This window comes from Crinia signifera, chromosome 1, assembly GCF_055691185.1.
Source record: "Crinia signifera chromosome 1, ASM5569118v1, whole genome shotgun sequence".
NCBI classification, from domain to species: Eukaryota; Metazoa; Chordata; class Amphibia; order Anura; family Myobatrachidae; genus Crinia; species Crinia signifera.
In genome coordinates, this window is record NC_139217.1 from 386,559,674 (window position 1) to 386,574,404 (window position 14,731).

Genomic DNA, 14,731 nt, shown 5'->3' on the forward strand with positions numbered 1-14,731 from the left:
ACTCGCCACGCTTCAGGTTGGCGTTGATAGTGGGGGTGGCGTTAAAAATGGGGGTGCATTTAACATAATAATCACCCATCTGGGTGGCTGTACAATTAAAAATCGGTTCGCATCGCATGCGAACGGATCGCATACAATGAAACCCCATTCAATGCCCTACGATGGAAATCGGGGGCGCCAAGATACCCCACAAGTACACAAGTACAAGTACCCCACTTTGTAGCACTGTACAAATAACACTCGTTATACAATCATAAGTGAACTTTCTACAAATCCAGGTCTAAACGACTCTGGGACTCGCAGTTATTTCACTTCAAAATTTATATAGAGCCAAAAGTTTCTTACAGTAGCTCTGTTTTATGTGTTCAATTTATGTGTTCAATTACTTGAATGACATTGAATAAAACATACAATATTCTTCCAAAATGGAACTATTGCTTTGATTGTAGTCAAATGTAAGAACTTGGTGATTTCTGATCAGGCTGAATGTGGTAATATTTAATTCTTTTAGACATCGATGAATGCAGCAATGGAGAATATTTCTGCCAGAGAAATGCAGATTGCTTAAACAGTCCTGGCAGCTACCGCTGTGAATGTTCTGCTGGATTCAAGCTCTTGCCCAATGGGGCCTGCATTGGTAAGAGAAAGACAGATTCCATTCTTTGTATATACAGATGTGTCCTCCCTGAGCTTGGAAATGAATCACGGTTACCGGGCTTGTTTAGCTGGGGTTAGTGTGCTCACGAATGCGCACACATGTGCCTACTCATCCACTCCATTGAAATCAGAGGAGCTGTCACTGTCACTTCAGAATGCATCAGGAGGCACGATTATGCACAGGATGAGGGTGGACACATATGTATGGATTACATACTACACATTTATGACAGCTCACCCTGAGGGTGAGATGTACTAAGCCGCGGAGATAGATAAACGACATGGCTTGTGTAAAACAGCTCAATTTGTGATGAAATCATTCAACAATATTACTGTGTATATGTTTTTGCATGTTGCATATATGTACTGATCAACTTGTATGTGCTACTAGTGGTTCTCATCCCTGGTCCTCAAGTACCCCCAACAGTGCACATTTTCCAGGTCACAAGGCAGGTGCACAGGTGCACTCATTTTTCAAACACATTTTAAAAGATCAAAGGTGGCGCTAATTATTATTTCACTTGTGATTCTGTGTGGAGACCTGGAAAACGTGTACGTACTTGAAGACCAGGGTTGGGGACCACTGTCCTAGAACTAGGACAACATCCACTCTCGACGGCTATGAGTCATTGGGTCAACCAATATAAGGTCGGCATACATTGGGTTGACCACTAAAGGTCCACATGGCTTAGGTTGACACCTGAAATAGGTTGACATGCCTAAGGTGGTCATGTATGAAAGGTTGACACAAGCATTAGGGCGACAATGGCTAGGTTGACAGTAAAAAGGTCGACATGGGTTTTTCACTTTTTTTTTGTCCCGAATGTCAAAATGGACGTCGTTGCATCACCTGGCTACGCTCAGCACACTATTCTCCTTCCACGCCCTAGTGGATAGTAGGGCATGAAATACCACCTGTCGGCACATGTCGGCTCAAACCAAAGTGGAAAACCCATGTAGACCTTTTGACTGTTGATCTAGCCATTGTTGACTTAATGCTTGTGTTGACCTTCCATTCATGTCGACCTATTTCAGGTGTCCACCGAAGTCATGTCGACCTTCAGTGATCGACCCAATGTATATCGACCTTATACCCTCTCAACAGATAATCCCTTAATCCAGGGGTTCCCAAACTTTTTTGAATCACTGCACCCTAGAGCATCAAAATATTTTCAAGGCCCCCCTAGGCCAAATGCTTCTTATTGAGAAATTCAGAAAAAATATATTGAATTAAGTGCATTGTGTCTATGGGCCTTATTCTAGTTCACTCTTTCTGACAAAATCCTTCTTAGATGGACAAAACCATGTGCACTGCAGGGGGGCAGATGTAAAATGTGAAGAGAGCATTAGATTTGGGTGAGTTATTTTGTTTCTGTGCAGGGTAAATACTGACTGCTTTATTTTTACACTGCAATATAGATCTCACTTTTAAGTAAAACCTCACCCAAATCTAATTCTCTCTGCACAAGTAACATCTGCCCCACCTGCAGTGCACATGGTTTTGTCCATCTAATAAGGATTTTGTCAGAAAGAGTGAACTAGAATAAGGCCTTATATGTCACAGTTATCTGGTGAGCGACAGGATTTGCTTCTGTTTGTCCACATATATATTATGATTGGTAGCCACCAGCACTGGCTTTGCCTGGTACATTGACCATAACTAATATGAATTGATCTTGGTCCACCAACCCAAGGCACCCCTGCAAGTGTCCTGAGGCTCCCCAGGGTGCCGAGGCACACAATTTGGGAACCACTGCCTTAATCTATAGTTTATTGCTACTGTATTTCACAATTCCTTTGGTTGGCGATAGCTGGGTATCATTGATAATAGTTTTTTTTTCCTACCAAAGGTGTCTGTTTAATAACAGTCCAGACTTCCAGTGCACTGTGCAAGGCCAAATCATAAGGTGCCCCTACATTAGGGTGATTCACTTGCAATTTCAGCTCTTTTCATGTGATTGCGACGATCAATCATAGGAAATGTGATCAAATTGCAGGTGATTGACAGCAAGTCCAATGCACCGGAGCCTGTGAGTCACACCGGCTGCAGAAGAAATCTGTTGGTTTGCAACCGACCCGGGCAGGTTTGGCTGGGATCGCATACAATATATCATATGCAAAAGGACCGCATAAAATATATTGCATGCAATCCTGCCAGGCGGTTTAAGGAGTGGGTGGGTGGGGGGCGCCTAAGTGACTTATCCTAGGGGAGAAGATGCTGTAGTGTATGGCCAGCAATACAGTCATAAAGAGGACCAGCACTGACCGGCAATGTATGCAGCAATATATTAGAAAATGTATATTTTTACTTGTTTATACTTACATTAGAAACCTATAAATTCCTATTTAATAATGCACAAAGTGTACAAAAATCTCTGTAGAAATAAAGCATGATAATAATAGCAGCCGGACATAATGCAGCCCAGTACATAGCATATGACATAGCACAGGTTTTATGCAGGAAGCATTGAGGACAAAGCCAGCATTTCATTTATTTACATGCAGAGGGAATTTATGTTTCCATTAGCTAATGTAACCCTGAGGGGTGTACCAGTCTCCTCTATTCATTGTTTATGTTTTATACCGTATGTACATCCATTCTGCAGATCGCAACGAATGCCTGGAAATTCCCAATGTCTGCAGTCATGGCACATGTGAGGACACTCAAGGCAGTTACCGCTGCATATGCAACAATGGCTTCAAGGCGTCCCCAGATCGCACCATGTGCATGGGTATGTTCTCCAGCAGCAATATCACTGAGCCTTTGTAGCTGCACATGACAGTATGTATTATACTGTAAGTATAAGCTTTTGTAACGGATCGCATTGTGATCTATGGCAATCTAGAGAGTACTAATATAAAACTTGTGGATTGTAAGTTATTGTTGGACTCCACATGCTTTCATTTTATAAGCCAACCAATGTTTAGGAAAAAACATCCAAGTGTCATAAAATGAAGTTTAGCCACAGCAGGATGAATGTTTCCTCCTGTTTTACGTGTATCTCTTTGGCAGATATTGATGAATGCGAGCGTCAGCCATGTGGAAACGGAACCTGTAAAAACACAGTAGGATCCTATAACTGTCTCTGCTATCCTGGGTTTGAGCTCACTCATAATAATGACTGTATGGGTAAGTACAGTGACTTCTTTACATTGATGGCTCCAGATTTCCATAGCATTAGGATCTGATATTATGTGGTATAATAGGAAAGTTATGTTATTAGAATGCTACATTTTATTGGCAGTTAGAAGTACTATTACAAATTGCAGGAGGTGGCCACTCCCTGTGATTAGGCCACGCCCCCCACAATTTTACCAGGGCCCGGCATACCTCTCGGCTGCCCTGGGTGAAGCAGATGGGGTGGAACTGAGTTTCACCACCTCTAATGGTCAGGTGGAACTAGTTCAACCTCCCCCTTGGCCCTGCACAGTACTTGTAACAGAAAATCATTATAGTTTGCCGGGGGTGCCAAAAACCCTACCACTAATCCTGTGTCTGCCTATTGGGGGAGAGGGGAGGAATTGGAATTAGGTGACAGAGGGAAATAAGTTCCCCCACCTCTCAAGGATCACTTTAAGCCCTGGTAATTTCAATGGGTTAGCAGATCCAATTGTACTTTGGTTTGACAGAGCATTTATCAGCACCTTACAGTCACTTCACTGTCATGGTTATTTTAATGCAGAAATGAGGCTGAATCAGTATTTTAGGACACATTTAAAGAGCTAACAAATTATTTAAGCAACAGATGTTGGAGTATTTCAACTTTCCTCACACTTGGGTTGGAAATAATGAAGTCTGAGTTCGGCAGCCCTGCAGATTACTGGTCAAATTTGCAAAAACATTTTTAAAGGCCATTCATTAACAAGTCAAAACCGTGCCTTGTAAATGATTGCCCCTTTAAAAAAATGTCCAAGTTCGGCCATCATCATAAACTTTATTACATCCCACCGATATCCTTGTCTCATTTTATGTCTGTCCTAACAGAAACTAGGGGTGACATTTAATAGAGTCCGATTTTTTTTTTTTTGCAATAATTAGGAAACAAAATGGCGTTATCGCTTTTTTTCCTCAAATCGTCCATTTAATAGGGTTCCGCAGAGTCCCGTTTTTCGCATTTTTCTTCCGAAAACTCGCACTTTTTCAATGTGCGGGAAAAATTCGCATTTTTATCACATCCCGATGTTTTCGCACAGAAAAGTATACAAAACGCATATTTAATGGAATGCGCAAACAGAAATCACACTTTTGAGGTGTTTATAAATCACACTTTTTTCAGACCAGGTTCTGATGTGCGAATTGGTCAGAGACATGCACAGATCATTGTGATCTGTGCATGTCTCTGGTGTAAAAAAAAACGGCGTGGGGTCCCCCCTCACAGCCGGGGGGAGACTTTTTATACAAGTCCCCCCTGCCAAAGCATTACCCTGCTGGCTGGTTGGGCCCGGTGCTGGTTCTTGAAATACGGGGGACCTCTAGTCATTTTTCCCCCCTTATTTTGGGAACCAGGCCCGGCCCTTGAGCCTGGTGCTGGTTTTATAAAATCCAGGGGACCCCTATTTGGTTTGCCCCGTGATTTTATGAAACCAGGACCGGCTCTTTGAGCCCGGGGCTGGTTATGCTCGGGAGGGGGAACCCCACGCCATTTTTTGCGCAATTTTTTTTCCACCAAAAATCGCAAGTTTTGAAATGTGCACATTTTCATGACTGAAAATGCGCACATTTCCAAGACTTAAAATTGCCACAAATCGCACCATATCGCAATTTTTCCCCACGAATTCGCATTTCATTAAATATGCGGATTACAGGGGAAAAATGCGAGTTCTAAAAGTGCGATTTGCGGCGATATGGTGCGATTTCTAAAAATTCGATAAAATCGGATTCTATTAAAAGTCACCCTGAGTGGAGTGCACATTGAACGGCACTTAGGAGACAATTAGGTACATTTGCACTGACAAAAAAGCAGTATGCATCCACATATATAAGCCAAGATGAATGCATCCAACTTTGTACGTACAGTATTAGCAATATTTCATTTACAGTAGAATGAGCATATATGCTCTATGACACGTAGTTATGTGCCCATGGTCATTTTTCTCAGATTTAGGTTAAAGGGGCTTTTAGGAATGGGACTATTTAATTAAATTGGATTCATTCCCATGTATATTGGTTTGGCTTACAAGTTCTTTTAAAAGTTTGTCTAATTAGTATTTTTTGCGTGCAGATATTGACGAATGTGTCTCCTATTATGGCCAGCGGTGCAGAAATGGACGTTGCTTCAATGAAATTGGATCATTCATCTGTTTATGTGATGAAGGTTATGAACTAACTGTTGATGGAAAGAATTGTATTGGTAAGATTAACTCATTATTGAAACCTAATGCTTTGATCCTGCTTGGAAAGTTTCAGTTGTGAGAATTGTGAACTGTGTTTGTATATTTTTAACGATGTACAGTACTTTTGTAAGTTTCCCGATGATAGGTTGACATTGACAAAGCAAAATTTTGAAATGCCAAATATCAACACATGAAAATGATTTTTTGGACTTTTTCATACTTTAACATCCACATGGACTATGGTTGGGAATGGTGAAGTCCTAGGCACTACACTAATAGGTCACATGCTCAGTTATCAACATTGACACCAAAAAACCTTAGCAACTCATGTCAGCTTTTTCCATGTCAACCTTTTTGCGTGACCTATTGTCAATGTTGTCCTTGTTCACATCGACCTATTGACCATCGACCTTTTGACCGTTGACACTGGCCAGTATTCAATACTCTGGATTCACTGGGGTTTTTTTGGCGAATCAGGCTGTTTTCAGGCTCTGAGGTGAATCTTTTCACTGAAAATCTGATTCACCATATTCAACGATCATTGTTGATCAGTGAATGCCGGCCAGTTCTCCGTTTCATGCTAGCTGCAATTCGCTGTTGTATTTCAATGGGGTTTTGACTCTAACTCGCCGAGAGCGTATTCAATGCTAGAATGGAGAACTGCTTTCACCATGATTTTCGCTGTTTCACCGTTTTGCATTCGACATCTTTTTTTGGTGAACTGTAATGTGTACTTTTAAAATAAATGTTTTCCTTTAAATTTTTAGGTAAAAAAAAAATCAGTTTTAATTTTATTTGAAGAGTCTTGCTTATTTTTCCGCATTACAAGCACCTCTTTAATATAAAGCACGGGGGGCTGTGGGGGATGTCAGCTGATGGCCGGCCAGTGGCAGATCTCTGTCAGAGGGCTATTATGCTCACTGCATAGATTGGAGGGGAAAGCTGTGTTAGGAGTGCTATTGGAAGGCAATGTAGGAGGCAGGAGCCGGCTCCAGTAGCCCCAGCGTGATGATAGCATATGCCAGCGCTGGGGCGTCTGAAACCAGATGTCTGCTAATGCTGCTGGACCCGTCCCCATCCTCAGGCTGTGCGGGGGCTCCCGGCAGCATCAGCGCGCTCCCCCGCTGGGACTCCGCTCCATCACCAGCAGAGGCAATGTATCTGCAGCAGCAGGGGTAGAGGGCCGCGACCGGAATTCAACGTAGGGGATAATTTTCGCCGTCAGGGGCAGCGAGCCCCTGACACATTGAATAGTGTGGGCTGGCGGCGAATAGTGGGGGACAGTGAATCATGGCGAGCACTCGGCGAATCCAAAACAGGATTCACTGCTGTGCGCTCGACGGAGCATTGAATACCCCCCCACTGTCTTTTCTTTGATCTGTAGGCATTCATTTGCAAGCCGGATTAGCAATTTAATGGAGTTAACTGGCTGAATGGACATGATAATTTGCAAGTAATCACCTGTGATGAGTTTGTGGTGACAAGTCAACTAACTACACCCACATTATCACTAAAAGGTGACAAATTAATACATATTTAATTTCTTAATATACTGACATATTAATGGATCATGATCATTGTGTCAGTCACCAGTCTGCAGTGAAAAGGTTAGCATTTGTCATTTTATATGTCCCTTTTTCCATGCATTGTATAAACAATATGAGTGTATTCACTCTGAACACAACTTTGCTTCCTGGCTCCTTTGCTTCCTCTCTTCAGATCATCTCTCCCTCATCCTAGATTACTTCAAAATCCCTTTTGCTGTCCCCACTGACCCTCTAACTCTCTCTTCTGTGTCTCCCCTGGCTGTTCCCCACCCCTCCCCTTTAGAATGTAAGCTCTCATGAGCAGGACCCTCTCCTCTAATATGATTTTCCTTCCTCATTTATATATTTATATTATCACCTCTTCCCTACTGCCCATAACAGCACCCAGCCCTTGGGTTCTACCACCCTACTACATATTTAGGTATTAGGGCCGGTATGTAATGAGAGACGATTTTGTGAAATGCTCAATTTTTACGCAAAAAGCTGACATTTTTCAAAGTTGGCCAATGTAATAGCATCCGAGTTCACTAAACGTCGGAAGCTTTCAGCTTAGAATACGAGCAGCCAGTAAAAGTTGGATCCAGATGTAACCTACAACTTGGCCGATGTAATGGGAGTCGAGTTTGTAACCTGGACACAAAACAAGTCAATAATGTCACTCAAACATTATCACATTAAAGTAGAAATTGATGTATATTATACTACTGTATAACCATCCTAAATGTCCTATAAACATTTAACTGTAATAATAAGTGGCTACTAATAACCAAGTTTTTCCTCTTTTGAAAAGACATCAATGAGTGCGTTGCTTATCCTGGCTCGTGTTCTCCTGGGTCCTGTCAGAATTTGGAAGGCTCGTTCCGGTGTATATGTCCTGTGGGATATGAAGTCCAAGCTGATAACTGTCTAGGTAAGGCTGTGTAATGCAATACTGTATTTCTCAGCTATAACTGGTCTGAATGTGAAGGTTGTGTTTTTGGCATTTCATCGTATTACTTACTTTCTGCACAAATCTACAATACATGCATCTTTTTGAGCTTTTCGTGACCACAATGAATTCCTGCTTTTTCGCACATTCAGTTTGTTAATTAACAGTTGGAACTCTAAAATGGTGTCTAATAATAATTTATTATTGGGCCACTTCTCATCTGGCTCACTTCTCCTCTCTTATTACTGCTTCATACATCTACCCCGGTGGTCTCCTGATCTATTGAACTTTTAAAGCTTTCATAAAAGTTTTTAATGATGTATCATTTCACAATATTACTAAGCTTATATGATCAAATCCATTATTGAAGGTTTATATTGATAATTGTATTGTCTGTGTATTTATACTGTATAACTATATTTCGGTCTTTATTGGACAGGTAGCCACCTGACAGTTTTCATAACAAACGCACATTCCTAATTTTGAAATAAAATATTTCAATTAGGATATTATTTAATGTTTGGTCTATAATTCAGACATATATGCACCTGGGTATACGAGCACAGGATTTCTCTTTTCTCTTGTGGAACGTGTAACCCTGCGATGATAGGGATGGGAACAGGGAGGCAGGAATAGTTTCCTACAGATGCAACAACAAAAAAAAAAACACTAAAATTGCATGTTTTCCATAACTCCTTGTGGAGCACAGGTCATTGTTGACTGTCTGTAACATTTTAAACAATTCATAGTTGGTTCTAATTATTTTACTTGTGATTCTATGTGGAAACATGGAATCATGCACTGTAGGTGTGGCCTGAAGACTGGATATGGGAAGCACTGATCCACACTACACACTGGGCCACACTTCAACCCCCCCCCCCCCTTCACTTACCGCCTGACTCCTGCTCTCTTATCCCCTCGTGCTGAACGCAACAGGTTCCGAAGCACAGGCTCCTTCAGTGCAGGATGCCAGCGGCCAGTTAAAATGCAGCACCGGCTGGTGAGCCAATCAGGGCTTGTGTACCGGCAGCTGCTCTGATTGGCTAATGGTACACGAGCTCTGATAGGCTCAAAAGCCGGTGCAGCATTTTAATGGGCCGCCTGCATCCTGCATTGAAGAAGCCTGTGCACCGAATGCAGCGCAGGCAGCACAGTGGAGGCAGGTGGGTGGTGGTGGTGTTTTGTGGTGGGTAAAATGAGTTTTCGGTGCCCTTCCAGAGTGCGGGGCCCAGGATAGCTGTACCCACAGCACCCCCCCCTATCAGCGGCCCTGTTATTATTGTGTCAGAATGCTCCACCATACATCTTGGATTGTCCATCGTATTTCCAGTCACATCAGTATAACACCTTTAAATGTAAACCACTCCCTCCCCTACAAAGACTTGTAGGTAAATCGGACAGTTTAGGGGTATTTGTATTCTTTGCTATCTGTAACTAAATTGAAACAAAAATGCTCCATCAGTTATAAATTATGATAAATATATGAATTTTGATCCTAATTGAACTGGTAAATCTTTTGAAACTTTAGCCTATAAATCAGAAGTGTTCTGTGTGCATGTTGTGACTTCCATAGTAGCAGGCAACTAAGAACCATGTCAAATATATTCTTAAGATCCTCACATAATAATAATAAAATGAAATTCACCACATCACTGCCTGTTTAATGTGTAAAGCGATATGTAACAAGACAATAATGATATTGCATTACACATCGCATACAGAGTACTTTGAAATGAAAATATTTTACAATAGAAAAGGACATTTGCATTATTGGAGATAATTGTTTCTGCACATGTAAAAATGCAGACAGTCTACTTAGTGTCAGTGTCTACAGAACTGTAATGCTTGGCAAACACCATTAAAACTGTTATTAGCTGCATCTGTATGTTGTTTTAGAATTGTACAAAAGTCTGAGATCTTTCTGAGTGATTGTAGAGCTTTTCATGTTGGAAACAAGACCTTTTCCAGTGTCTGGGGCTCCCTTATACAGGAACTGTTACTGTATTTTTTATAATATCATTCATGATATTTTTTTAAACCAGCACCGGGCTCCACTGGGCAGTAAATTAGTGCCACAGCCAGGTGACACGTTTATAGTGATCTCTGCAGCCGTGGCATTAATCTCCCAACTAGTCAGCCCTGTGTAAGCCCTCCAGTGGGGGAGAAGTCAATCCATATGTATACATGGATTATCTTGAATGCACACGTGGTTTTGGGCTTTGCGGAGTGTGTGTGTGGGGGAGGGGGGTGCAGTTTTACAAAATTTATTTTTATTTGCACTAAATGCTGTGAACTCAAAGCCCACCACCCAAGGGTGCAAGGCATAGCACCAGGCTTCAGCCCCAGCCCTTGAGTGTGCTAAAGGGGGTGACCCCTTTATTGAAGGGTCCCCATTCCCCAAAGGATCCCAGCCAGGGCTGACTGATTAGGGGGTCAATGTCCCCCCCCCCCTTTATTTTTGGAACCAGCACCACTCCAAGAGATCGATACTGGTTCTTACTTCAAACACGCCAGCCAAAAGCACTTCTATTCAGTATCAGTGCTGTAGTGGTGTCAAGAGTTTGGTATATTGATTCGTACATGTGTATTCTGCTGTGTTGAAGCACCTTTCTTATCAATTCACCTGTTCAACATAGGTGATGGTAGTCATGCATTAAGAAGAAAGTCCAGGAGCAGAGCATTGTGTCCCTCCTGGAGAGGGTCATGTTGGGATGTATGGGTTCAGATGAAAAATAATTTGGAATTGAATAGCACCATAGGCTACCACACTGTTTCACCCCTGTAAACTTAATGGGGTTAATGGAATCTTACCTACGTGACTTTATGTCATGTACATGTGGTGATGAACCTGCGCTGGTAGAGCAATATGGCGTGCAGGGGATGTTCTGGTGTGACTGCGCTGTAGACTTGGTTAAAGTGGGTTGGCTGCGGGGTGTTGGAGGAATACTACATGGTACCTCTCTGGAGAGCTTTATTAGGAAGAGAGAAAGAAAAAGTATGTCCTTAATGGGTGCACCTGATTGGTCCTTAAATGAATAAAATTTTACATTTATTAGTTAATTTGTAAAACTCAGCGAAATATGACAAACACACATGTAACATTTAGACGTGAATACAGGGGAAGGATAGGTGTTTATTTAAAATCGGTGGCCTACTCATGTCGCACTGGTATAATATGATAGGTTTATCTCAGAATCGACATGGATGTGTACACAATGAATACATTTATGAGGTTGATACCGTGTCTCTGTGTCTATTTCTCAAGTGAGATGTTATGCCTACAGTAGTGCAGCGGGTTGATTTGTGTGTAAATACACTGATCTCCTGCAGGTTATGTGATCCCTAAGGAGTGATGTATAGTTCTCCTGGGGGATCTGTACGCCTAGAGTTAACTCATATTACATCGGTCGACTCAATGTCGTCTTATTTAATGATCACACTTAAAATTTCTGCAGGTGCAATAATTCTAATGCAGTCTGTGGAGCAAATAGCGTTTCATATGTACCGGTTGTAACCGTTCTTCATATCTGTATATTAGCCCAGTGGACTCTGCAGATAGGTTTAGTGTCTGTGTAGACCTGCAGATTAGTAGTGTTACATGTACAGAAAACAGTTGTTACAAAATCAGACACCTTATTGCAACACAGTGTCACCCCTTGGTATGGAGGTGCTGACAGATTCTTGTGTCTTATCAGAATATAAAGGCCGCGTGGCAGTCGACACATCACCCACGGCCTTTATATTCTGATAAGACACAAGAATCTGTCAGCACCTCCATACCAAGGGGTGACACTGTGTTGCAATAAGGTGTTTGATTTTGTAACAACTGTTTTCTGTACATGTAACACTACTAATCTGCAGGTCTACACAGACACTAAACCTATCTGCAGAGTCCACTGGGCTAATATACAGATATGAAGAACGGTTACAACCAGTACATATAGAATGCTATTTGCTCCACAGACTGCATTAGAATTATTGCACCTGCAGAAATTTTAAGTGTGATCATTAAATAAGATGACATTGAGTCGACCGATGTAATTTGAGTTAACTCTAGGCGTACAGATCCCCCAGGAGAACTATACATCACTCCTTAGGGATCACATAACCTGCAGGAGATCAGTGTATTTACACACAAATCAACCCGCTGCACTACTGTAGGCATAACATCTCACTTGAGAAATAGACACAGAGACACGGTATCAACCTCATAAATGTATTCATTGTGTACACATCCATGTCGATTCTGAGATAAACCTATCATATTATACCAGTGCGACACGAGTAGGCCACCGATTTTAAATAAACACACCTATCCTTCCCCTGTATTCACATCTAAATGTTACATGTGTGTTTGTCATATTTCGCTGAGTTTTAGAAATTAACTAATAAAGGTAAAATTTTATTAATTTAAGGACCAATCAGGTGCACCCGTTAAGGACATAGCTTTATTAGGAAGAGTGAAAGAAAAAGTATCTCAATTTTGTCCAGTGGTGGCACACCTCCCATAGAAGTTGAATTAAAGGCTGACACCACTTTTTGAAAATTTAGGGGGGTCCTAACTTCCTCAAAATATTATGAGGATCCATTGCGGATGACCACCTTTCCTTTTGTTGCTCTTACCTCTTTGGAGAGAAATAGTATGGATGGTGCACCCTTGGGTGCCACCCTGCGCTCAGTTTCACTTAACCTTGATGGTGTGTGCGCTAAGAATTTAGCAATGCTGTATATATCACATACACATTTGGGGTTGTGGGCAACAGATGAAAAGCATTATATTGATGGAAATCCTCCTTTTTTTAATCTGCTTAAAAATGATATATCAATAAAACATTAATTGTGTATACATAAATCCTTTGTTGAAGCATTGCATTGCAGCCCTACCAACCAAGGACACCTAATACAAATATCCTTTGGGACTAATATTTGAACACTACTGGTGAATTTGCACCTAAGGAGCTGCCAGTTATCTTCAAAGTACTATACTGGGATCCAATCTGGGGGACATTGCATACCGTTATGGACGGTAATAATTTATATGACCGGGGAAGGCAGATGTTTACACTATGAAGAAGCAACAAATTAGTTATGTCTACTATGTAATAGGAGTGTGCTCTAGGCACTAATGTTTAACATAATAATTACAAAATATCTGCGGCACATATTGTGTACCGCACAATGCTTTATACAATATCAGATTTTTAAATGTAGTATATGTTTTCTTTTAAAGATATTGATGAATGTAATGAAGACCCCAATATCTGTCTTTTTGGAACCTGTGTGAACTCCCCAGGAAGCTTTCAGTGTATTTGCCCACCAGGGTTTGTTTTATCAGATAACGGGAGAAGATGCTTCGGTAGGTATCCTCCTTAATCCACGTTCACATTTCAGATAACAGGAAATAAAGTACTTTTTTTATGTTTTATCATTTCAAACATTTCACATCAAACTGAAAGTATACTGTACAAGGTTAGCAACCCAAACATTATCTTTATTTGTAGATACTCGTCAAAGCTTCTGTTTTACCAAATTTGAAAATGGGAAATGTTCGGTCCCCAAAGCGTATAACAGCACTAAAGCAACATGTTGCTGCAGCAAAATGCCAGGGGAGGGCTGGGGAGACCCCTGTGAACTCTGCCCGAAGGAAGGAGAAGGTATGTGGGACTAATGGAACTAATGCGCTTTCTTAATTCCATTCCTGAGATAGTAGACTGAGACATAAATGTTTTGACCTGTGTTTGATCTGTGATGGCTTGGAATTGTCTATGCCAACTAGGAACACTGACATAACTAGCCAAGGGCGAGACTCTTTGTGGTTGGAGAACAGCCAAAGACAATACAGATTCTTACATTGAATTCTATGGAAAATTGATTGGAAAGGGAGATGATAGCGCTCAGACAGCTGCCCTTTTAGCTGGCTTTATGCACATACTACCCTGCCAAACCACTGCTCTAATGTGGTCTGGCTGTACTTGTGTTATGTTCTCTCCTGTCTACTGTGCCTGTGATGTTTGACATTATGTTAACGTCGATATGCTCCTGAGCAGAGGTTACTTACAATGGACAAATTATTTTCTAGCAGTGATCATACATTATATTATATTCAGTGGTGGTTTTTACCTATGGGCTGCAGCCCCCCAGATAACATTTACCACTGTTCTCTGCCTAAGTGAAGCCAGATGCAATTGTGTGAGACTGCTCTGGCTTCAATGTGACTGGCAGGTCGGACTTCCAATAGGAAGTCACTGCCAGTCACTCAAGGCAG

General features: G+C 41.5%; 1 protein-coding gene across 1 annotated transcript in view; it reads left to right on the plus strand.

Annotated features, from left to right (window-relative positions):
• The window catches only part of FBN2 (fibrillin 2), a 224,848-nt gene that overhangs the window by 175,787 nt on the left and 34,330 nt on the right, over window positions 1-14,731 (plus strand). The window contains exons 44-50 of the mRNA XM_083151552.1: window positions 512-637; window positions 3,264-3,389; window positions 3,671-3,787; window positions 5,880-6,008; window positions 8,329-8,448; window positions 13,697-13,822; window positions 13,968-14,120. Coding sequence (XP_083007678.1) covers window positions 512-637; window positions 3,264-3,389; window positions 3,671-3,787; window positions 5,880-6,008; window positions 8,329-8,448; window positions 13,697-13,822; window positions 13,968-14,120 — 897 coding nt within the window. The remainder of the gene's footprint in view (window positions 1-511; window positions 638-3,263; window positions 3,390-3,670; window positions 3,788-5,879; window positions 6,009-8,328; window positions 8,449-13,696; window positions 13,823-13,967; window positions 14,121-14,731) is intronic.